General features: G+C 43.6%; 1 protein-coding gene across 1 annotated transcript in view; it reads right to left on the bottom strand.

Annotated features, from left to right (window-relative positions):
- Positions 1-24,191, bottom strand: part of LOC117092529 (E3 ubiquitin-protein ligase HERC2-like) — a 164,448-nt gene that overhangs the window by 57,031 nt on the left and 83,226 nt on the right. The window contains 15 exon segments of the mRNA XM_033226255.1: positions 1,070-1,262; positions 2,327-2,514; positions 9,400-9,591; positions 10,197-10,348; positions 10,466-10,546; positions 10,548-10,594; positions 10,672-10,845; positions 11,393-11,526; positions 14,798-14,993; positions 15,086-15,213; positions 15,318-15,450; positions 15,724-15,938; positions 18,658-18,808; positions 19,798-19,901; positions 20,288-20,443. Of these exon segments, the coding sequence (XP_033082146.1) occupies positions 1,070-1,262; positions 2,327-2,514; positions 9,400-9,591; positions 10,197-10,348; positions 10,466-10,546; positions 10,548-10,594; positions 10,672-10,845; positions 11,393-11,526; positions 14,798-14,993; positions 15,086-15,213; positions 15,318-15,450; positions 15,724-15,938; positions 18,658-18,808; positions 19,798-19,901; positions 20,288-20,443 (2,244 nt within the window).

Genomic DNA, 24,191 nt, shown 5'->3' with positions numbered 1-24,191 from the left:
AGACCTGCTTCCCGCAGGCGAGGTGGGCTGAGAGGAAGCAGTGCCTGGTGTGAGGCAGTATGCTATAGGCTGGACGCTGGCGGCCAGCACCACAACCACCCTCAGGGACAGGGGTCCAGGTGCCACGTCCATCACTCCTAACAGGCCTACGCAGCAGGCAACACTTCTGTTCACACCTGAGGGACCCAGGCCCCAGAAGTGACGTGCCAAAGGTGGTGGCATCAGGATCTGAGCTGTGTGCTCCGAGCCCAGATGGTCCGCTGTGGCACAGCCTCTTCCAGCCCCCACACCACCTGCTCTCTACTGAGTGCACCTTCTACGGTCTCGTGCTCACTGTCACGGCCGTTTCTGAGCCTGACGACCCTGCACCCGTGGTGGGCACCGCGGTGCTGGGAGGCAGCCCCAGCCTCTTGGTTGGTCTTACCAAGCCCAGCCATGGGAAGCTTCACGTGTCTTTTAGGAACAGGTAAGAAATGTCACGAAACCTCCTCCCACAACCTGGATCTCCCTGGATAGGATCTAGCGTTCTTGGTCCACCCCTGAATTCTCACTTCTGCTTCCCTAGAAGCGATAAAGTGCTGACTAACTCCACATTACAGGAAGAGTTCAGAGTCAAGGACCGCAGAGGAAAGGTAAAGGCAGGGGGCAGGTGGAGTGTGCTTGGGCAGGGGCTCTCACTGGAGGAGGAGGCGATGGACCGAGATCGCAGGGCAATGCCACCAGGCCTCGGCTCACTCCCTCAGACGCAGGCTCAGCACCAACCACATGAGACTCGCTGGTGGTGCAGCTGCCCCAGCCTGGCCACCACATTCTCAAAGAGGGGCACGTGCACACGTGAGAGGAAAATGCAGAAAGTCAGTTCCAGCCAGATCGCCGGATCCCACAGCCACTCCACGCACCTGCATAGGAGGTGCCCAGGAGCTTATTTAAACTGCAGGCTCCGAGGACTGAGTACCAGCTGCAGGTGCATCCTGACATCCCATTCTAATGCCCAGATGACAGTGGTGGCAGCCAGCACCTGGACAGTTTATGGGCTGCCTTGGACTAAACGCCTTCCTGAGTCACCCACCAGAATCATCCTCTGTGTCCGAGTCCTCTGCTGAGGGCTGTGCAGCGGCCGGCAGCTCTGCCAGCTTGAGGTCATATTTTCCTTCTTTCCCCATCCTGTAGGAGTTGGTGCTGCCTGTGTCCCACTGGACTCTTATCCACCCGTCCTCTCCCAGCTCACCAATCACTCGGCCTAGGCCTGGAGGAGGCCCATCCTGAGAAACCAAAGTAGAGATCAGTTAGGAGGGCGTGTGCCCTGCCCTGGTCCTTCCATGGCTCCACCAGACCTGCCACACAGATGTCTCCATATGCCACCCTATCTGTCAGGGACCGTCCCCATACACAGATTTCACCTCTCCTACAAAAAGTGTGCTTGCATCATTTTAAATTAAATGGCATAAAACAATGTGCTCATGCTGCTTTACCAAGGAAGTTGGGGAAATCTCATCTCAATGAGGATCCTCTCTGGGTCACTGCAGACACAGGGCTTTACAGCAAGTCCTGACCCCTCAATCCCTCACGGGCCTTGCAAGAGCAGAAACTGGAAACAAGCACCAGCACCTCCACATTCCCTTTTCTTCAGTTTCCCCCGGGCCCCAGGGTGGAAGCTCTGTCTCACTTCTGCGGGAGAAAACTGTTTCTAGGATGGATGCTGCTGTCTCCAGACACTGCTATTTCTAAGATGACTGTGACAAAGCTCGGGCTTACCAGCGTGGCTGAGAAAAGCTAGACAGACCATGGGAAGGTGAACACTACCCTAACTTAGCTAGGGCTGTGGTAAGTGACTTCCACCCGGGGGTACTGGCAGATTTAGAAGAGACCCGCTATGAGGGAAAATGGAGACGTGGCCACAGGCCCATGAAGTATATCCCTAACTACTGGGCTCGAGGCACTTGGCAGCACATGGCCATCAGCTCACAGGGTCAGCATCTGGGCTTCCTGCCTCAGAGCCTTCACTACCCCAACTTTCAGAATGAGATTTACTCTCTTGCTCACTCTCACTCTGCTTCCAGCGACCCATCAAACTGAGCCTCATGCCAGTGAGTTTCCGGAAAAGAGCTGCCGCTCTTTCTGGACTTGGTTCTGCTCAGATGCCCCTACGTATGATTCCGTACTTGTGTTCACTCTCTTCAGCTGCTCGGGAATCAGCAACTGGGTCATCTAACAACTGCAAACATTCCGGGTTATTCCAATTTCCACCCACCAATATCATACAGAACGAACTGTGCAGAAGATAACTAATGTGTGGCTAATGTGTTCACATCAAATCTCTGAGTACCTGATCGCCCCATTTCCAGTCCACACCTCTCATGACCCTCGTTCCAATCTTCATCATGGCAGCCAGCTCTGGCCCTGAAACAGGGAGCTGCACAGGAGCCGTTTCCTTCCTTGTTTCTTCCAAAACTGTGGCAGAAGCACCTTGAGCAGAAGCATTCATATCTTCCTCAACATTGTCACAACTGGGGCCTGACAGAGCATCAAAAACAGCAGCTGAGCCAACAAGTAGCTACAATATCCCCTTAATACACACAAAACATTTCAAAAGTACTAATGATCATAATTTTGAAAAATCCATACTATAGGTTTTATCAATTAATACCGTGAATATTTTACTGATATAGGATAAAACGAAGATAAATGGAAGGACGAAATACATAAATATGCCAAGAAGATACAAAAGATATTAAAATGCTCAGTAAAGCTACTTTCTCTACTTCTAGGAATTACTCTCCTGAAAAAAGCAAAATAACTGAGTTAGAAAGATACTCATCACATTTTTTTATTAATAGAAAAACAAACATAACTACTTAAATATCTAACAGTGGGAAGCTAACAAACTTTAATCACGATTCTGTGCAGAAGACAGCTAACAGCTAGCCAGAGATACCACATCAGACAGGATTGCTGCAGGCTGGCCCTCGGCTGGAGTCTGGATTTCAGGAGGGCTCCCCCATTCCCTAGGTGGTAGGTGTGGTTTGCTGTGCCTCAACTGTCTGTACAGACAACATGGTCTGTGCTGAAACCTGCTTTCCTTGGTATGGAACTTGATACGCGCCAGGCAGGGGGTGCCCGTGTGATCAGCCTTGATGGAAACCCTGGGCCTGGAGTCTCTACCCAGTTTCCCGGCAGACAGCACCTGACATAGCTCGGTGCCAGGGCAGTTAAGCTCATCCTGTGTGGCTCCTGTGGAAGCTTTGTACCTGCTTTCCTCTGGACTTTACCCATGTCCCTCTTCATGATTTTGCTCTGTGTCCCTTCACTGTAATAAACTGAGCCCTGAGTACAACTACATCCTGAGTCTTGTGAGTCCTGCTGGCCAACCATCAAACCTGGGGGTGGTCTTGAAGACCCCTGACAACTGGTGCCCAGGATGGCCACAGAGTCATCCACAGCATGAAACAGAAGCTGATCTGCTGTCACCTGAAAGAAGAAAACCTTACCAATAGATTTGAAAATGGGAGATCTAACCCTAGGAAAGTACGCTAGATTTTTAATCCCCCTTTTCCCACTTGCTAAAGAGGGGGTAGGCGTGCGGTCCTGGTAACTCCCTTGGTTTTAGTTTTCTCCTCCGGGTAGGAGGGAAAAAGATCCAAACAGTCTCAAAGGTGGGCTTGGGTTGACCAAAAAATGTAAAAAGTTTGTGTTTCTCTCTCCTGTGAGAGTAAAAAAGGATACTCAGTTCCCAGGACTGGAGCAAAACTTTACATAAACTAGCAGGGGAAACAGCCTTTCCTTTAGCCTAGCTGCTACTTTGGGGGCCCCAAGAATGGGTCCCAAGGAAGGGACAGGAGTTGCATTACAGGCGGATCTCCCAGGATCCCCTGCGCAGTTATACTGTTAACTCTGGAAAGACTGCTAGCGGCTTGAAGAAATTTGCAACCAAAACTGGGGGAAATTTTTATTTTACATAGCTTTATGTTTTGTGGCTGTTACATGTGGATGTATACATTAAGTTAGTATAAAATATTATATGCTTATAATTTCTGTTTTTTTTTTTTTTGAGACAGAATCTCACTCTGTCACCCAGGCTGGAGTGCAGTGGTGCGATCTCGGCTCACTGCAAGCTCCGCCTCCCAGGTTCGCGCCATTCTCCTGCCTCAGCCTCCCGAGTAGCTGGGACCACAGGCGCCCACCACCCACGCCTGGCTAATTTTTTGTATTTTTAGTAGAGACGAGGTTTCACCATGTTAGCCAGGATGGTCTTGATCTCCTGACCTTGTGATCCGCCTGCCTCGGCCTCCCAAAGTGCTGGGATTACAAGCATGAGCCACCGCGCTTGGCCTATAATTTCTTAAATGACAAGAGAGATACCCGGATCAGGGCAAGTTGCAAATATAAACAGATATTGATAAGATACAACTTCCTTGCTTTTTGCAGCCAGTGGGCCAGATGAAATTTAAACAGATGAATACTGTCAACAGAATGAGTCCCCATACTTAATGACTGTGCTGTCATTTTTACTTATTGGAGCCTCGGGGGAAAAAAGTAGACAACTTAAGGCAATTTCTTGATGCAGATACACTTTTGTAATTTTTAAATGCAACTTTTGGTTGCTAATGAGGCCTTAAGAAATCAGATATATAGGCCGGACGCGGTGGCTCAAGCCTGTAATCCCAGCACTTTGGGAGGCCGAGATGGGTGGATCACAAGGTTAGGAGATCGAGACCATCCTGGCTAACATGGTGAAACCCCGTCTCTACTAAAAAACACAAAAAACTAGCCGGGCGAGGTGGCGGGCGCCTGTAGTCCCAGCTATTCGGGAGGCTGAGGCAGGAGAATGGCGTAAACCCGGGAGGCGGAGCTTGCAGTGAGCTGAGATCCAGCCACTGCCCTCCAGCCTGGGCGACACAGCGAGACTCCGCCTCAAAAAAAAAAAAAAAAAAAGAAATCAGATATAACTCTTACTAGATTATTCTTTTCAGCTAGCTGTAATTCACATATTAAAATATATATTTGACATAATACAACATATAAATATATAAATTTAAAATATATATATATAGAGAGAGAGAGAGACAGAGACAGAGACAGAGACAGAGACAGAGACAGACAGATCGATAGAGTGATTCCCCCCACCCCCAAGACAGGATTTCACTCTGTCACCCAGGCTGGGGTGCAGTGGCTTGATCTCCGCTGACTGCAACCTCTGCCTCCCTGGCTCAAGCAATCCTCCCACCTCAGCCTCCCAGGCAGCTGGGACCACAAGCACACACCACTATGCCCAGCTAATTTTCACATTTTTTTGTAGAGACAGGGTTTCGCCACATTGCCCAAGTTGCTCTCAAACTCCTGAGCTCAAGCAATCCACCTGCCTCAGCCTCCCCAAGTGCTAGGATTACAGCCTGGCCTGATATATATTTTTGAATGGATTAATGTGAACTCTAAGACTGATGTGATAAAAAGAGCCTGGGAAAACCTTGCTTTTTTGCTTTGTCTTTGACAACTGGCTCTGCAGCATCTCAGATTTTAGCCAAAGACCACCACCATAAACCAATCAGATCTAATAGACATATACAGAACATTTCACCAAAAAGAGCAGAATACACATTCTTCTCAAGTATACCACAGAACAGTCTCTTAGACTGACCAGACCATATGTCAGGCCACAAAGTCTCAAATTTAAACAGACTAAAATCATACAAATTACCTTCTCCAAATGGAATGATGAGAAATTAACAACAAAAGGAAAAGTGGAAAATTCACAAGTATATGAAAATTAAACAACACACAGTAAACAATCAGTGGATCAAAGAAGAAATCACAAGGGAAATTAGAAAACACTATGAGATGAATGAAAACACAACATACCAAAACTTCTGTGCTGCACCAAAAGCAGGGCTAAGTGGGGCAATTATACTATAAAAGTCTGTATTTACAAAAGACAATCTCAAATCAATAACTTAACTCTGCATCTGGAAGAACTAAAAAAATAAGAACACAATAAAAACCAAAGTTGGGCCAGGTGTGGTGCCTCACATCTGTAATCCCAGCACTTTGGGAGGCTGAGGCAGGTGGATAACTTGAGCCCAGGAGGTTGAGGCTGCAGTAAGCCATGACTGCGCCACTGTACTTCAGCCTGAGGGACAAAGTAAGACCCTGTCTCAAAACAAAAACAAACATACGAAGCAGAAAGAAGGAAACAACAGGCCGGGTGCGGTGGCTCAAGCCTGTAATCCCAGCACTTTGGGAGGCCGAGACGGGCGGATCACGAGGTCAGGAGATCGAGACCATCCTGGCTAACATGGTGAAACCCCGTCTCTACTAAAAATACAAAAAAAAAAAACTAGCCGGGCGAGGTGGCGGGCGCCTGTAGTCCCAGCTACTTGGGAGGCTGAGGCAGGAGAATGGCGTGAACCCGGGAGGCAGAGCTTGCAGTGAGCCGAGATTGCGCCACTGCACTCCAGCCTGGGCGACAGAGCGAGACTCCACCTCAAAAAAAAAAGAAGGAAACAACAGAGATTAGAGCAGCCATAAATGAAATAAAGAATAGAAAAATAATCAACAAAACCAAAAGTTCAGTTTCTGGCAAGAACAAAGAAACTGACAAACTTTTAGCTAAATTAAGAAAAAGAGAGGCCAGGCAAGGTGGCTTACAGTGCTTTGGGAAGCTGAGGTGGGCGGATCACGAGGTCAAGAGATCGAGACCATCCTGGTTAACATGGTAAAACCCCATCTCCACTAAAAATACAAAAAAATTAGCTGGCCATGGTGGTGCGCACCTGTAGTCCCAGTTACTCGGGAGGCTGAGGCAGGAGAATCGCTTGAATCCGGGAGGCGGAGGTTACAGTGAGCCAAGACTGCGCCACTGCACTCCAGCCCGGCGACAGAGCGAGACTCCATCTCAAAAAAAAAAAAAAAAAGAAAGAAAAAAAGAGAGAAGATGCAAATAACTAACATCAGAAATGTAAGTGGAGACAGCACTACCAACATAAAAATAAGAAAGATTGTAAAATAACACTGTGAACAACTGTATGCCAACAAATAAAATAGCCTAGATAAAATGAACAAATTCCTAGAAACATAAATTACCTGAACTGACTCCAGAAGAAATAGAAAACCTGAAAAGACCCATAACCAGTAAAGAGATTGAATCGGTAATCAAATATCTTTCAACAAAGTAAAGCTTAGCTGGTCAACTCTACCAAACATTTAAAGCAAAATTGACACCAATCCTCAAACTCTTCTAAAAACAGGATACATGGGAACACTACCTAGTTCATTCTATGAGGCCATTACTACCCTGATAACTGTAAAATAATAAAATATTGCTGAAAGAAATTAAAGAGGACAGAAATAAATGGAAAGACATTCCACATTCAGAGAATGGATGTTAACATTGCTAAAATGGCACTATTCCCCAAAACAATCTACAGATTCAGTCCCTGGCAAAAATCCCAATGGTCTTTTTTGCAGATACGGAAAAGCCAGCCTTGATGTTCGTATGAAAATGCAAGGGACCCAAAGAAGCCAAAATAATCTTGAGAAAGAAAACACACTTCTCAATGCTAAAACAGTACAAAACTACGATGTTCAAAACAGTGTGGTACCCACATAATTTTGACATATAGAATGTGATCATGTAATTGAGAGTCCAGAAGTAAATCTAAATACCTACAGCCAACTGATTTTTGCCAAGGGTACCGAGAACTTCAGGGAAGAACAGTCCTCAACAAGTGGTATGGAAACAATCAGATAATCAAAAGAAAAAGGTTAGACTCTTACCTCACATGGTGTAAAAAAAATTACCTAAAAATGGACCAACGATCTAAATATAAGAGCTAAAACTATAAAACTTACAGAAGAAAACATGAGGATAATCTTCATCAATCTTGTATTTGGAAATGGCTTTTTGGATATGATATCAAAAGCACAGATGACAAAAGAAAAACAGACAAACTGAACTTCATCAAAATAAAAAACTTCTGTATCAAAGGAAATACAATCCAGAGAACGGGAGAAAATATCCTCAAATTATATATCTGATAAAGGTCTACAGATCTGTGAAGGTCTAGGATACACAAAATTTTTAAAGAGTCTGAGGACTGGTGTTAATTCTTCTTTAAATGTTTGGTACACTTATATAGTGCATTTATTGGTACAACAAAAGATGACAAACAACCCTATTTAAAAAGGACAAAGGGGCTGGGTGCAGTGGCTCAGGCCTGTAATCCCAGCACTTTGGGAGGCCGAGGCGGGCAGATCACCTGAGGTCAGGAGTTCGAGACCAGCCTGGCCAACATGGCAAAACCCCCATCTCTACTAAAAATACAAAAATTAGCCAGGTGTGGTGGTGTGTGACTATAATCCCAGCTACTTGGGAGGCTGACGCATGAGAATCACTTGAACCCGGGAGGTGGAGGTTGCAGTGAGCCAAGATTGTGCCACTGCACTCCAGCCTGGGCGACACAGTGAGACTCTGTCTCAAAAAAATAAAATAAAAAATAAGGAGAAAGGGACTTGAATAGACACTTCTCCAAAGAAGATATACAAAGGCCAACAAGCGCAAACATGTAAAGAAGCTCAATATCATTCATCATCAGTGAAATGCAGATCAAAATCACAATGAGATGCCACTTCACACCCACTAGGATGGTCTTAATCCAAAAAAAAAGAAAAGAAATCCCACAAAAAAATAGTGTTGGTGTTGGCAGGGAAGTAGAGAAACTGGAACCCTGGAACCCTGGAATCCTGTCCACTGGTGGTGGGAAAGTAAAATGATATCACACTTTGGAAAACTTTGGTAGTTTCTTAGTAAGTTACACATAGTTGTACCATATGACCCTGTAATTCCAGTCCTAGGTGTATAATCAAAAGAACTAGAAACAAGTGTTCAAACAAGTATTTGTATATAAATGTTCCTAGCAGCACTATTCACAAAAGTCAAAAGGCAAAACCAACCCAAATGTCCATCAACAGATAAATGAATAAACAAAATGTTATATATTCATACAAGGAAATCTTTTTCAGCAATAAAGTACTGATATGAAATAACCCAGACACAAAGGCCACAACTGGTATGATTCCATTTATATGAAATATCCAGGATATGCAAGCAAATCCATAGACAGAGAAAGCAGATTTGTGACTCCCAGAGGCTGGAGGGCAGGGGAATCAGGACTGATTGCTAAATGGGGTGCATTTATAGTGATGAAAAAATTCTATAACTAGACGGTGGTGATGACTCTAGAAAAGTGTGAATGTATTTAGTACCGCTGAATTGCAACGTTAAAATGGTACACTTACTGCTATTTGTGCCTTACCATAATTTACAAAAAGGTTAAAAAAAAAAAAAAGGAATCAAAGCAAAATCTTGATGTTTTCCCAAAGGCTCTCAAGCCGGTGCAGACCTACCAATCAGGCGCAGTGCCATCTGCGTGAGGGCCAGCGTGCCGGAATTGAGCAGGAGGTCGAGGTTGTTTGCGCCGTGCTGCAGGGTGAGCATGCTGAGCATCACCAGGAGGAAGCGGGCTTGTGGGATGGTCCCCAGGCTCGGTCCTGACGGGTTCTCACTGGTAATGGTTTGCAGGGGAACCGGCTGGATACCTAATAAGCATTGGCACCTACTTACATTTCTTGTGCATGGATACGAGATACAAGAATAAACGTAATGCAGAAAACATTGGCGATTACTTTAAACATCTGACTATTTTTCAGTGGATTTCCACAGAGTGGGCAGCTCTGTCATGCTGCACGATGAGCCTATCCCCTGCACTCCAAGCACAGGTCGTTCCATCTGTCTACAGGACTTGGCATGTTGCTCTCCGAATACCCCAGTGCCCTATTCCATTCCTTCCATTTCAAATATGAAAGTTATGTCTCGCTTTTCATCCACAAAACCAATCCAATCAACTCTCTGTAGATGCTCAAACTATCCAGGAAATAATATTAATATAGGACACAGACACTTTAGGGTATGTGGTGATACACATAAAAATGTAAAAATGTAAAAATGTTATACTAGAGTACTTCAACATTGCGTCTCCTGCTAAATTTTAAAGTTTTATTTAAAATCTGAGAAAGCTGAAATATAAGTACAAAATACAAAGTTATTAAAGTCTTCTCAAAAGCAAAAATTGGCATTTGCAAGTTTCCACAACACATAATTAAAGCCAAAATATAAAATAACATTGATGCAATTGTTGACTCACCAAGCTCTTTAAATTTGGCATTGGCATCCATCAAAACATTTCGAATGTTCTGAACAGCCCAAGCATACAGCTTGCCAAAGGTGACTTCCAGCAGCATCCGATTAAAAGGGGGGATCAAATCAACATCCTTTAAACAATCAGTAAGAGGTTCCCTTTCAAATAAAGATAAAGAATTTGACTCGGGACACTGCCAGACTTCTCACTACTACAGAGCAACGTTTTGTTGCCACAGCTTCCTTAATTATGAAAAAAATAGGATAACGTTTTACCCCATATCGATTCCCTCAGGAATAAGTCTTTGCCATCCACAAAACATCGCGTACTGCACAGATGGAAGTAAGAAATTCTTGCTTTAAAATTGTATCTATCCCTTCCAGGCGAACCTCTGCTCTCTCCAACTGCAAAATATCAATGCATACAGTTAAGTGTTATATACATTACCCAATGCACAGAAGCATTTCTCTTCAAATTTTACCTGTTTTAGTAGGCACTTTCTCATTTTTTCCACATCCACTGGCTCTTCTTTAAGGGCAAATTCAGCAATTGTACTGAGGAGGGGAGACTGTGGATAAAGACCCTGAACATTCTGCTTCAACCACTTGTATTTGTGAACACCTGTAACAGTACTCAACAGCGGCTGCCATTTGTCCCAACAAAGGAAAACAATTTTCATCATTAGTCTATCCTATTTAATATTAAACTGTGCTCTAAAAGTTATTCAAGTAAAATATAAATAAATAATGCTCACAGGTTTAAATTGGTTAAAATACGTTAAATTTAGTAAGTAATACATGGTTTTAAAACTATGCCATAAATATACTTATAAGTGAATTTATAATCTCTATACTAATATATGTTGGAACAGGCTAGCTTGGCATACAAAATTAAGTTATGGTTCATATTAATAACCATAGTGCCCAGCACTGTTTCTGGAACAAAGAATATAGCTAAGGAATGAATGGTGAATAATTAATGACACAATCTAGTACCAAAAATAAAAGGAAACCTTTCTCCAGCTACAGCTCTGACCAGGACATCATAAGTCAAGTTCATGAAGCATCCCTGGGGCCGTATTTCTAACAACCACCCGTCCCTCCCTCCAGATGCCCAGGTACAGAGGTACAAGACTTGGGGATTCCTTTGCTACGTGCTATGACTCTATCCAGCTAACCTTAGAATCACAGAAAATACTGCACCTTGGGTGATTTAATTGCAGTGGGTCTCTTGTCCACATTTATTGGACTATGAGGCAAAATGCAAGCTTCTTCTAAATCACTCTCTTCGTTTCCAATATTTTTTTCATCATCCGTAGATTCTGGCTTCTTAGGAACTGTATTTTAAAACATCATTTTCTATAAAAATCATACACTTAAATATAATTTTAAATTAAGAAATATTTAGATTTGCATGAAGGACAAATATTTCATTCAAATAAACATGTGAACAACATTATAAATTGCAATGCTCAAACCACAAAAGTGAAATGATCACCACGGCAGAACAAAAAGACAAACTGAGAGTGCGACAAGGGGAGAAGCCCCGAAGCCGGGGAAGCCCAGTGGCCAGTGAGCTCTTCCTCAAGTGCCAGAGAGTGAACATTTGAGTCTTTCGGGCCACGCAGTCTATTGCAAATACTCAACTCTACTGCTGTAGCACAAAAAGTAACCACAAATAAAACATAGGTGTGGCTGTGCTCCCATAACACTTTATTTATGGTGCTACAATTTTAATTTCATGTAATTTTCATGTGTCAAAAATAATATACTTCTTCTAATTTTTAAAAAACAATTTCAAACTGGAAAAAAAAAAAAAAAAAGGTCTTAGTACCCGGCCAACACAAAGCAAACAAGAGGTGGAATTTGGCCCACAGTTCCTGGCTTGTCCACCCTGGTCCAGTTCAGTGGTTCTGTTAGTGTGTAACTACATCAATTGAATTCATTGTGATATGTGGAATTTCCTCCCTATATTTTATCTCTTTAAAAATTTTTGGTCTAAATCTCCTCAGCATATAATATAAAAAATAAGCAACATGATAATACACCTGGGCAGTAAAGAGCTAACACAGCAGGCTGGGGTTGCTCAAGCCCTGCAAATTCCCAAGGAAGGTCTGTCCCTTCAGGATTGTCCTTCTTCTAGGAGCTGAGCTCTGAGTGCGTGGAACATCCTGCCTGGTAAGTTTTCTGGTATACCTGACACCCAGGACCTTGTGGCAGTAGTCAGGCAGGTAGATTATGCTAATGATGTGACTCAGGAGGGACCACCTGTTTCTGTGCTGAGGCACCAGAGTCTAAGTAATTGAGGTCAGTCACGTGTGCACTGCCTGCGCTTGTGACTGGCCCCCAATAAAAACTCTAGACTCAAGGCTCAGGTGCGCTGGCCGGTTAACAACTCTTCACACATGATGTGACACACTGTTGCTGGGAGAGCGAAGCACATCCAAACGACGCCAGTGGGGAGAAACACCAGAAGCTTGTGCCTAGTTTTCTCTGGACTTCCCTCCATGTACCCGTCCCTTTGCTAATCTTAACCTGTATCCTTTTTGCAGTAAAAAAAACCACAGCTGTGAGTATAACAGCTCTTCTGAGTCCTTTTAGTGAATCATCAAGGCTGAGACAGGGCTCGGGGATCCCTGACACAGCAACAGGAATATTAATCACTTAATCTTTATAAGTTACTTAATTTCCAAAAAAAAAAAGAAAACCAGCTTGAAACAACACACAATAAATCTATAAACCCACAAGAAACTCTAAAAGTGACAGTGTGGGCTCAGAACCCATGGATATGAGATGGCAAGTGGTGGAGTCTCTCTCCCTCATGCTGAGACAGGCCTGTCTCTGGGCCCACGCTGAGTTCCTGCGTGCCTGGGTTAAAGGAACTGCAGCAGCGTGACTACTGTGACTGCCTGATCCGGAGCACTCACTGGATGCAAACAGGCTGTTATGGTGTAGGGTTTGTTCAGGAACAATCAACTTAGATGGCTTCTAAAACACTTCAGTCTTTCATAAGCTTATTGTTCAAAATGCCCATCAGAAACTCAGTAATTAATACTGTTCAATAAGCAGGTTTGAGAGTAAATCAGCCGGGCGCGGTGGCTCAAGCCTGTAATCCCAGCACTTTGGGAGGCCGAGACGGGCGGATCACGAGGTCAGGAGATCGAGACCATCCTGGCTAACACGGTGAAACCCCGTCTCTACTAAAAATACAAAAAACTAGCTGGGCGAGGTGGCGGGCGCCTGTAGTCCCAGCTGCTCGGGAGGCTGAGGCAGGAGAATGGCGTGAACCCGGGAGGCGGAGCTTGCAGTGAGCTGAGATCCGGCCACTGCACTCCAGTCCGGGCGACAGAGTGAGACACCGCCTCAAAAAAAAATAAAATAAAATAAAATAAAATTTAAAAAAAGCCGGGCGCAGTGGCTCAAGCCTGTAATCCCAGCACTTTGGGAGGCCGAGATGGGCGGATCACGAGGTCAGGAGATCGAGACCATCCTGGCTAACACGGTGAAACCCCATCTCTACTAAAAATACAAAAAAACGAGCCGGGCGAGGTGGCGGGCGCCTGTAGTCCCAGCTACTCAGGAGGCTGAGGCAGAAGAATGGCGTAAACCCGGGAGGCGGAGCTTGCAGTGAGCTGAGATCTGGCCACTGCACTCCAGTCCGGGCAACAGAGCGAGACTCCGCCTCAAAAAAAAAAAAGAGAGTAAATCAGTATAAGTCATAAGAATATGATCAGAGGCCAGGCGCGATGGCTCACGCCTGTAATCCCAGCACTTTGGAAGGCCGAGGCAGGCACATCATGAGGTCAGGAGATCAAGACCATCTCGGCCAACATGGTGAAACCCTGTCTCTACTAAAACACAAAATTAGCTGGGAGTGGTGGCACTTGCCTATAATCCCAGCTACTTGGAAGGCTGAGGCAGGGGAATCGCTTGAACCTGGGAGGCGGAGGTTGCAGTGAGCTGAGATCGTGCCACTGCACTCCAGCCTGGCGACAGAGCAAGACTCCGTCTCAAAAGAAAAAAAAAAGAATATAATCAGAAACTTCTGTCGTTTACTTATAATCACAAGTGACTAAATTCTAAACTATTTTATAATTTCTAAGCATTTTTACTCAAATTTGGATTTAATGCAACAAGACCTTTCTGTACCCTTACATAGCCACTTCCAGGAAAATGTCAGTAACTCTTTTAGCTTCCCTTTCTAATTCTCCATGTATCAGCATACTCAATATTTCCCAACAAAGAACATTTCTTTAGAAGAATGGCAGTAAGTTTAAATGTTCCCATTATATCTCATCACCAGGACAACTAATAAAATAAAAATACTTCCTTGTCCCCATCAATTTAGTAAAGATTATTTAGGTTTTCCACATCAATTTACTAGTAACCAAATCATACCACACTCAATTCCTAAACTGCCCCATTGATCTCTTGGAAAAATAAGCGAGATTTCTGCGTTTAATCATAACTATACATAAAAATGATGGCACCAGGTAGAAACGTCACATGGAATCAACAGTAGAGAAACTTCACTCTGAAATCACAGATCCAACGAGGCAGGGGGAAGCACATGCTTTAACAGTATCTTCTGTCCTTCTACATTCTTACCTCTCTTTTTCCTTCGTTCTCGAATTATCTTCTGAGCTATCCTCCTCCAACGGGGCAAAGAACTTAACAATTTAAACTTAGACATTATGGAGAGGTCATTACAAACAGCAGGTCTCAATTCATTAAAGAGGAATCTCAAACGTTCGATGACAGGAGCGCAGACCTCCTTGTAAGAACGGCCCTGTTCTTGATGAGTCTGCAAAGTTAACCAGGAAAAGACAACTTTAACAACAAATATTTCAGCAACTGTCTGCAAAGCACAGAATAAAAAGAATTAAAATCTGTCACCTTAATGAGCGAACATTTTGCTTGGTAGACAACTCTACAAACATCCACCACTGACTTAGGCAACGTTCTGTGCTTTACTTGCTCAATACCAAGTGCACCTGCATGAACTAAAGATAATGCCACATGACCTGTAAAAAGACATTTAAAAGGGCAGGGAAGCAATGAATATATACCGCAGGTTAGTCGAGGAATCTGCAGCATAGCTAAAGTACACAGATATTGAGCTCCATACCTAAATCTTCATGTTTTAAGAGGCAACATAACAGCAAGCGACCAACCTCTTCCACAGGATGCTCAGGCGGAAACGTGATCGGTGTGGTCAAATGGCACTGCCTACAGTACCTTTCTATTTGACACAAAAAGTCCTGCAACAGAAACAGCTGGAGGTAACCTCAGGGCCGCCCAGAGAGTCTTCACAAATCTTAAACATGCCACAGCTTCTGACGCACTTGCAATCAGTAATGCTTCTGAAGCCTCACTAGCATGTTAACAGAATCAGGTTCTCACCTCAAAACCCTCCAAATAATACATGAAACAACACCTGTGCTATGTTAAACGAAGAGCACATAAGTATTCCTATGTCAAAGTCCTCAGATAAACACAGCGCTGAGGTGGCAGTGGGGGGAGGCCTAGCTCACCTTCACGTTGTGATCCTGAATGTTATTGTCTGCAATGGCCTGCAGAAATGCCTGGGAATGGTCCCCCAGGGCCCGTCTGTGGGAGCAGAGTCGAGATTTGCTGGCAGGTGTGCCCCCTGGGGAGCTGCAGTGGTCTTCATCTTTCTCCTCGTTGTAGCTGTAGTGGATCTGGCTAGTCTGCAGGCCTCCAGAGAAGATGGATGACTGAAGCCACTCTAGAAAATGCACACGCAAACATGAAAGAGAAACTCAAGTGCACAACTCAAAATAAATACTAAAAAAAGGAAAAAAAAAAGATGCTCAACTGATCACTCAATTTAGAAGGTGAAATTCAGCATCATTCATATGAAAGAGCTCCACCTAACATGTTTACACAGGTTGACTTATAATTCCTCTATCTATGTGAACACACTTCCTGGTGATTCCACACGCCTCAGGCATGGCACTGGAACTCAGGATCGTAGTCCCAGCCCAACATTCACTGGATACCTGTGCTCTGCCTGCAACTGCCGGGTTCCACAGATACCGTGTGAAGACTGAGTTGCACATTGTAACAGGGAGGGCAGCAAAGGGCACCGCTGACGCAACTAATCACAGGATTTCAAGTCCGAAACTGTGTGCAACAGATGACTGTGGGGGTACCAGGGAGACTGGAAGACAGACCACTGCTGTTCTGAGGGTCAGTAAGGGACTTGTGGAAGCAATAACTGAGCTAAGATGGGGAATAAGACCAAGACGCTGAGTATCCAGGTAGGGGACAGCACATCTGAAGGGTTTCTACAAAGAATTACATCCTCAGGGTAGGCTATGTATTCCTAGATCACTTATAAAGGAATGAAAAGAAGAAAATATTTAACACACACAATCTTTAATGAAGGATAGATCCTTAGAGATGGGAGGGCTAATGGGCTGGAAAGGAGACCTGTGCGTAGTGCAAGGCATGGGATCAGCCAGTGCGAATGTTAATTACAACTGCCTACGGTAACTTGAGGGAGCAGCACAAACACACAAAATTAGTATGTGCACCACTACAGATCTCTATTAACGATCTGTGTTCTCAAATACTGCTCCAAATCCAAGCCATCAAAGTGGGAATGCATTTAGTGTTCTTTTACTGGACACTTAGATTTTAGAGCACTCAGGATCATTCCCCAACCCACCACGTGCGTTCTTCTGAAACACAAATCCAGTGCCGACTCTCCCTGGCCCCCTCTTTAAGCACAGGACAGCCCCTCCTTACTGCTCCAAGATAAGCCTCTGATCCTCCTGTGGATCGGACTCATCTGCCAGGGCCCATGGCACCCTTTGCCCTGGAGCTCGCCAGCCCTGCCGTCCTTGCCAATTTAAGCAAAGCCCATCTTCTGGCAAGCAACGAGCCTCGAGGAGGAGGGAGGGAAGCTGCCACCTCAGAGGGCCCCACAGGCAGCCCAGCACCCAGCACTGCACAAAGGTCCACCAAACAGGGCTGTGTGGGCACCAAGATCCTCCTTCCCCACCAGCCTTCTGCCACACCCACTCTCACAAGCAGCAGGAAAGCCCTGCTCCTCTCAGCAGTGCCCTTGACACCCCTGTTTTCTGTCCAGAATGCTCGCTCACGCAATTTCAGGACTGCTGCCAATGTGAAGCCTTTCTTCCCCCAGAACCATGTATGAATGTCTCCATTTCACCCTTCACCACCCTGTAACGTGACCTGCTTAGAATGCTGGCTCATCAACAAGCAGCAGCTGAAAGTGGAGGCGGGTCCTATCCATCCCTGCAGCCCGAACACCTAGCGTGGTAACTGCACCAGGCGACTGCTCAACAGAAGCTGCTCACACGGGCGGATAGACAGACAGATGGGAAATGCACAACTACATGAAGAAAAATGTAAACCCATCTTAGGAGGCAGGAAGAAACTTACTATTTTAGGTGGTTACAAAGGTTGCCATCCTGAAATATAAGTGACTTGAGCCTGGTCTGGTAAAAACGCAGTCCTCAAATAGAATGCTGTCCCCTGAGAGGACAGCTGATCCACATTCTGTACAATTTGTGGGCATGTAAGGAGACAAAAGCCATGCTGTGCCCATCAGGCAGAGGCTGCAATATGTGAGACCACCACAGGGTAGATGGGTAGACATTTCTGCACACTTTTTAGCTTCCTCTGCAGCAATAGACCACGAGGGCAAATGACAGCCACTCACAGTTGTTTCTACCAGATTGAGTCTGACTATCCTTATTATTTTACTTTTATCATCATCAACTGTGTTGAATCCTCCTCTCCCACTTTTCTTTTTTTTTTTTGAGATGGAGTCTCGCTCTTGTCACCCAGGCTGGAGTGCAGTGGCGTGATCTCAGCTCATTATAACCTCCGTTTCCTGGGTTCAAGCAATTCTCCTACCTCAGCCTTCCGAGTAAATGGGATTACAGGCGCCTGTTACCATGCCCAGCTAATTTTTGCATTTTTAGTAGACATGGGATTTCACCACGTTGACCAGGCTGGTCTCAAACTCCTGACCTCAGGTTATCCACCTGCCTCAGGCTCCCAAATTGCTGGGATTACAGGCATGAGCCACCACCTGGCCATCTCCTACTTTTTTAAAGAGAGAGTCTTGCTGTGTCACCCAGGCTGGAGTGCAGTGGTATGATCATGACTCACTGCAGCCTCAATCTCCAAGGCTCAAGCGATCCTCCTACCTCAGCCTCTTGAGTATCTGCGACTACACGTACGTGCCACCATGCCTGGCTAATTTTTGTATTTTTTGTAGAGATGGGGTTTTGCCATGTTGCCCAGGCTGGTCTCAAACTCTTGACGTCAAGCAATTCACCTGCCTCAACCTCCCAAAGTGCTGGGATTACAGGCAAGAACCACTGTGCCTGGCCCTCTCCCACTCTTACTGGCACTTACGGTTCAAAAAAAACAATCTGCTAATCAGCAAACAGCAAAGGTTTTCTTACTGGCACACTCAGTCTCAGCAGGAGACAGCGGGCTGCTCACTGCTAAGCAGGAGGCGTGTAATCCAAGAAGCAGGCCCAGGTTCCTCTCCGTGTCCGTCAGAGGCGAAGACAGGCTTCCCAGATCTGGTATGGTGACAACTTCTTGGTCAGGCTGGAAAAACAAATTTCATCATCAATCTGAGGAAACAGAATTAAAAACATACAACTAAAAGGACGGCTCTGTCCTGCAGCTGTACCACCATGTGAGCCCAGGGGTGCTCTGGGTGTTCTGCCCCTCCATCCTGTAACGAGTGGATGCTGCTGTGCCCAAGTAACAGCAGATGCCACAGAAACCCACACGCCCTAGAAAGCAGGCAGCAACTGCACGGCCCTATGTAGAAAAACGAAAGCACAGGTACATGATCTGGCTGGAATATTCCTTAGGAGTCCGTTTCCAAAGTGACTGTACACCATGCTTCAGAAAATATAATGAATTGTTACACGCATAAAGAACAACAAAACTATGACACGACAAGTATTCGATGACAAGTATAGGTGGACTGTGACCACACATGTGAGGAAATGAAATTTATTCTAACAAAAATCGAACTCTGAAAAAAGCAAGAGTTCAACTTTTCCAGTCACAGAAGACATTTACAGCAAAGCTAATTCTCCCCTTCATAAAATGCTTTCAGCCTTGCCCTAATGGCATTTAATACATTTTATTACTTGCGGGTATCTGGAAAGCTAATCCCAATATATAAATTCTATGTGTTCGTGAATACATAGGAAGGACATATTTCTATTGCAAAGAATTACACTTCTGCATAGTTCTTCCCAAAACATACATACCGCAAGATGATAAGCCATTCCAAATTTCTACATAAGACCAAAGTTTAACCTCTTTTCTTGTGGAACACTGTCTGTATTTCTCAAGTTGATCATTTAAAAAACAATCTTTCAAGACCAATACATCACATATCTTAACATGAATAAATGTAAATTCATTTATGACAAAACTTGTAAAGGATCTTTGCATTTATCCCTAATGCCCCCCAAAAGACACAGATATCAGTACTTCTGGATCCAAATATTCCTGTCACAAACACACAGAGGGTATCCCCTGTTATCCTCTGCGTCACTCAAGGCATATAGCCTCACCTCCAGATATTGGCCAACACAAAACGCATGCATGGATTCCCGAGTGTCTTCAAACTGCAAAGCAGCTTCCAAAGCTACCACTGGGTCTTCCCCTGCAAACTGAGCTGAAACAAAAAGGGAAAAGGCAACATGAGTTCAATTCAATCTGCCTGAAGAGCTATAGGAGCGACAGTGAGTAGGAAATACGTTAGGCGCTTAACTCAAAAGTGAGGGTTACCAGCGTATAATGACCTCCCACTGTCTCCCAGGGTTGCCTGGGCCAACCCAGAACTTGAAATGAGTTCCAAGTATTAAAACAAAAAATGCATAATGATAGGAAATTCTTCCAATGTGCTGAATTTGTTGATAAGACAGACACCAAAGCCACAGACACATTAAAATATGTGGGGGCTGTGGCACAAAACTAAAGAAATCATTTATAAGCCAAATACTCTGCTTAAAATGACACAGGTTGTAACTTTTAACCACGAAATAAGAAGTGTAATCTCACCAAGAATACTATTTCCTGTTAACGACTGCGTCTGGAAGTCCTTTATATCATACACTTTCCCGTCAATCACAGTCCAGAAGCCTCCATCTTTATTATGGTTCTCCAAATCAGCTTTGCGTATAAGCGTCACTTCTTCATTATTTCTACAGTTCTGACCTGTAAAAAATGACTCTGTATATACAGAAACCAGAATCAGTCCATCGATCAATCAACAGGTAAAATGAAAAGAACAAACTGTGAAAAAGCTTCAAGCAGAAATAAACAAATCCACAATCACAATGAGAGAAATGCACACCTGGCTCTGAAACCAATACCACACACAGGCAGCATGAATATCAAACCTGGCCATGCCAGGCCACAGAGCAAATCTCAACAAATTTCAGAGAAAGAAACTTACAGAGCACGTGTGCTGACGACAATGCAGTTAAATTAGAAATAGGTTTTTAAAAATTCATCCAAAATAAATTAATAAAAATATTCATCCACATATTTGAAAATTACAAAGCTCACTTAGAAGTAACCCAAAATTCTAAGAAAAAATGACTATGGAAATCAGAAAATGTGTTCAATGAATGATAATAAAAATACTGCAGATCAAAATTGGTGACACACAACTAAATGCATGCTTGAGGGCGTTTATGTCTTTAAATGTGTATATTGGGGGGAAAAAGCTAAAAAAGAAAACACCAAATCAATAGAAGTCTATTGGTTCATAAAAATACTCAAAAAAAGAAAACCTGACTGGTGGTCACCTTTGGAAGTGCTAGGATACCAATTCAATATTATGAAAAAGAGTTAAAGGGAGGTGGCAGTTCAAGAAGTCAAGCTTAGATCATGTCCTTCCTGTACAAATGGTACCTCCTGCTAACCAGACAGCAGAGGACAAGGTTGGTAGGGGATTTTATAGAGGACACGCAACACATGAATTCCCTGGTCTAGCGTCACAGAACTAAAGCGGGGAGCCACCAAGCATTACAGGCCTCCTGAGCCAACAGAAAGCATACTGCATGACTCCAGACATAACACCGACCCAATGAGACTGCATTCAAATCCAGCCACACCTCTAGATCTAACCAGCAGATGAATGTAACTAACAGAAGAACATGATGGTCTAGAATGAGAATGCAATCAACCAAGTTCAGAAAATGTGAAGTTCTCCAAAATAACCAACCTGTTTCTTTGAAAAAGAAAACAGTATGATCAGAGACAGGGAGAGGCGGGCCTGGAGCCATGTTGTTGGGAGAAACAGACTAGAAGCATACATCAACCAATGCCAATACGCAGAACATGCTCAGGTCCTAATTCAAAATTACCACCTAAAAAAGGCATTTTTGAGATAGTCCAGGAAAATGTAATATGGACTGCATGTTAGATTAAGGGATCACTGTTAATCTAATAGACAGGATAATTATATTGTAGGGTTTTCTTTAAATCCTTATCATTAAGATGTAAAATGCCTTAAAATGTTTTAAGGACAGTTATGCTTTAGAATAATCCAATCAATCAACAATATAGAGAAGTATGGGAGGGGAACGTATTCACCTGTTAAAGCTAGATTCATTTTACTATTTTTCTACTTTTATCTATGTTAGAAAATTTTCATAATAAACATTACAAAAAATCGCTGTGCTAATAAGTATTCATTTCTCAAAAAGCAAGAAAAATAGCAGATTAAACCCTAAGAAAGAAGAAATCAATAATAAAGAAGAGTATGGCACTGGAACAGACAAACACATAGAAATATGGAACGGAATGGAGACCCCAAAAACAATCCCTCACGTATTTGGTCATATGATTTTTGACATGGGAGCCAAGCCCACTCAATGGGGAAAGAAGAGCCTTTTCAATGCGCGGTACTGGGAAATCCAGACATGCACATGTAAAAGAACGTAGGTAGACCCTTACCTTACGCCACACACAAAAACTAATCAAAATGGATCAGAGACCTAAAAGTAAGTGCTAAAACCATAAAATTCTTAAAAGAAAACACTGCGGAAAAACTTCATGACACTGAATTTGGTGACGATGTCTTGAATAGGACACCAAAAGCAGCACAGGCAACAAAAGGAAAATACAGGTAAGTTGGACTTAATCAAAATCGAACACTTCTGTGCATCAAAGGAGGCTATCAAGAGTGATACGGTAACCCAAAGAATGCAAAACAGATTGCAAATCATATCTATCCAGAATATATAACGAACTCCTAAAACCCAACACGACAAAAACCCAATTAAAACACGGGCAAAAGACTTGAATAGACATTTCTCCAGAAAAGATATGCAAATGGTCAATAAGCACATGAAAAGATGCTTGACATCACTAATCATGAGGGACATACAAATCAAAACCACAATGAGATACCACTTCACACCCATTAATGGTTACTATTTAAAAAAAAAAAAAAAGTGTTGGTGAGGATGTGGAAAAACTGGAATTCCTGCACACTACTGATGGGAACATAAAATGGTGCAGCCACTCTGAAAAACACTATGGCAGCTCCTCAAAAAAATTAAATACAAAATTACCATATAGTCTACCAATTCTACCTCTGGCTATCTACCCAAAAGAAGTAAAAGCAGGCCAGGCGCAGTGGCTCACGCCCATAATCTCAACACTCTGGAGGGCCGAGGTGGGCGGCTCACGAGGTCAGGAGAACAAGACCATCCTGGCCAACATGGTGAAACCCCAGCTCTACTAAAATACAAAAAATTAGCTGGGCATGGTGGCGCACGCCTGTAGTCCCAGCTACTCAGGAGGCTGAGGCAGGGGAATTGCTTGAACCCGGGAGATGGAGGTTGCAGTGAGCCGAGATCGCACCACTGCACTCCAGCCTGGCGACAGAGCAAGGCTTTGTCTCAAAAAAAATAAATAAAAATAAAAAAAAAAAGAGGACGCAGATGGATATACACACCCATATTCATGGCAGCATTATTCACAATAGCCACAAGATGGAAACAACCCAAGTGTCATCAGCCGGCGGATGGAGAGCAAAATGTGACATATTCACATAACAGAATACGACTTCACCTTAAAATGTAAGGACATTCAGACACTTCCCACAACACAGAGAAACCTTGAAGACATGCTAAGTGAAATAAGCCAATCCCAAAAGGATAAACACTGTATGGTTCCATGTATATGAGGTACCTGGAGTAGTCAAATTCAGAGACAGAAAGTAGAATGGTAGTTGCCAGGTGCTGGGGAAAACTGGTGTTTAATGGATACATATTTCGGTTGAGAAAAATGAAAAGTTCTAGAGATGAGAGGTGGTGATGGCTGTAAAACAATGTGAATGTACTTAATGCCACTAAACAGTACACTTAAATGGCGAATTTTACCAATCTTATACACACCCTTCCAAGAAAAGAATAGGCAGGAACATTCTCCTACTCACTCTACAAGACTAGCACAACTTTGGTTACCAAAACCTGAATGTCTATTACATTTTCCTACTATCACATCCATCAGCCAGTATTTCCCTCGATGAGCTAACGTTCTCTGGTGGACAGATGGAAACTAATAGAGGTTGCATGGGACCTATCCTCTTCCTGAATTATAGCTTCCTTGTTAGTAAAGAGGTGGTGGTTATCAATAACAATAACAGTAAGCTGCAGGGCATTACAAGAAAATAAAATTACAGGTCACTGAAAACATTACAAGGAAAATGACATGCAAAATCTAGAAAAATTACAATTAAAGATGCAAAATTGTCTTTTAAAAATAGCAGACCAAGACCAGAAATATCTATCCATATGACCAATATTAAGATTAAAGTAGTTTTATTCCAGAAATGGAAGGCTGAGTCAACATTTGACAAGTCAGTACTTCATACATTAATAGAAAAAAAAAATTATATCATCAAGTAATGTAGGAAAAGCATCTGATGAAATTTAACATCCAATCA

Source organism: Trachypithecus francoisi, unplaced genomic scaffold (genome assembly GCF_009764315.1).
Source record: "Trachypithecus francoisi isolate TF-2019V2 unplaced genomic scaffold, Tfra_2.0 Contig00089, whole genome shotgun sequence".
Classification (NCBI taxonomy): domain Eukaryota; kingdom Metazoa; phylum Chordata; class Mammalia; order Primates; family Cercopithecidae; genus Trachypithecus; species Trachypithecus francoisi.
This window is presented reverse-complemented; position numbering and strand designations above follow the sequence as displayed.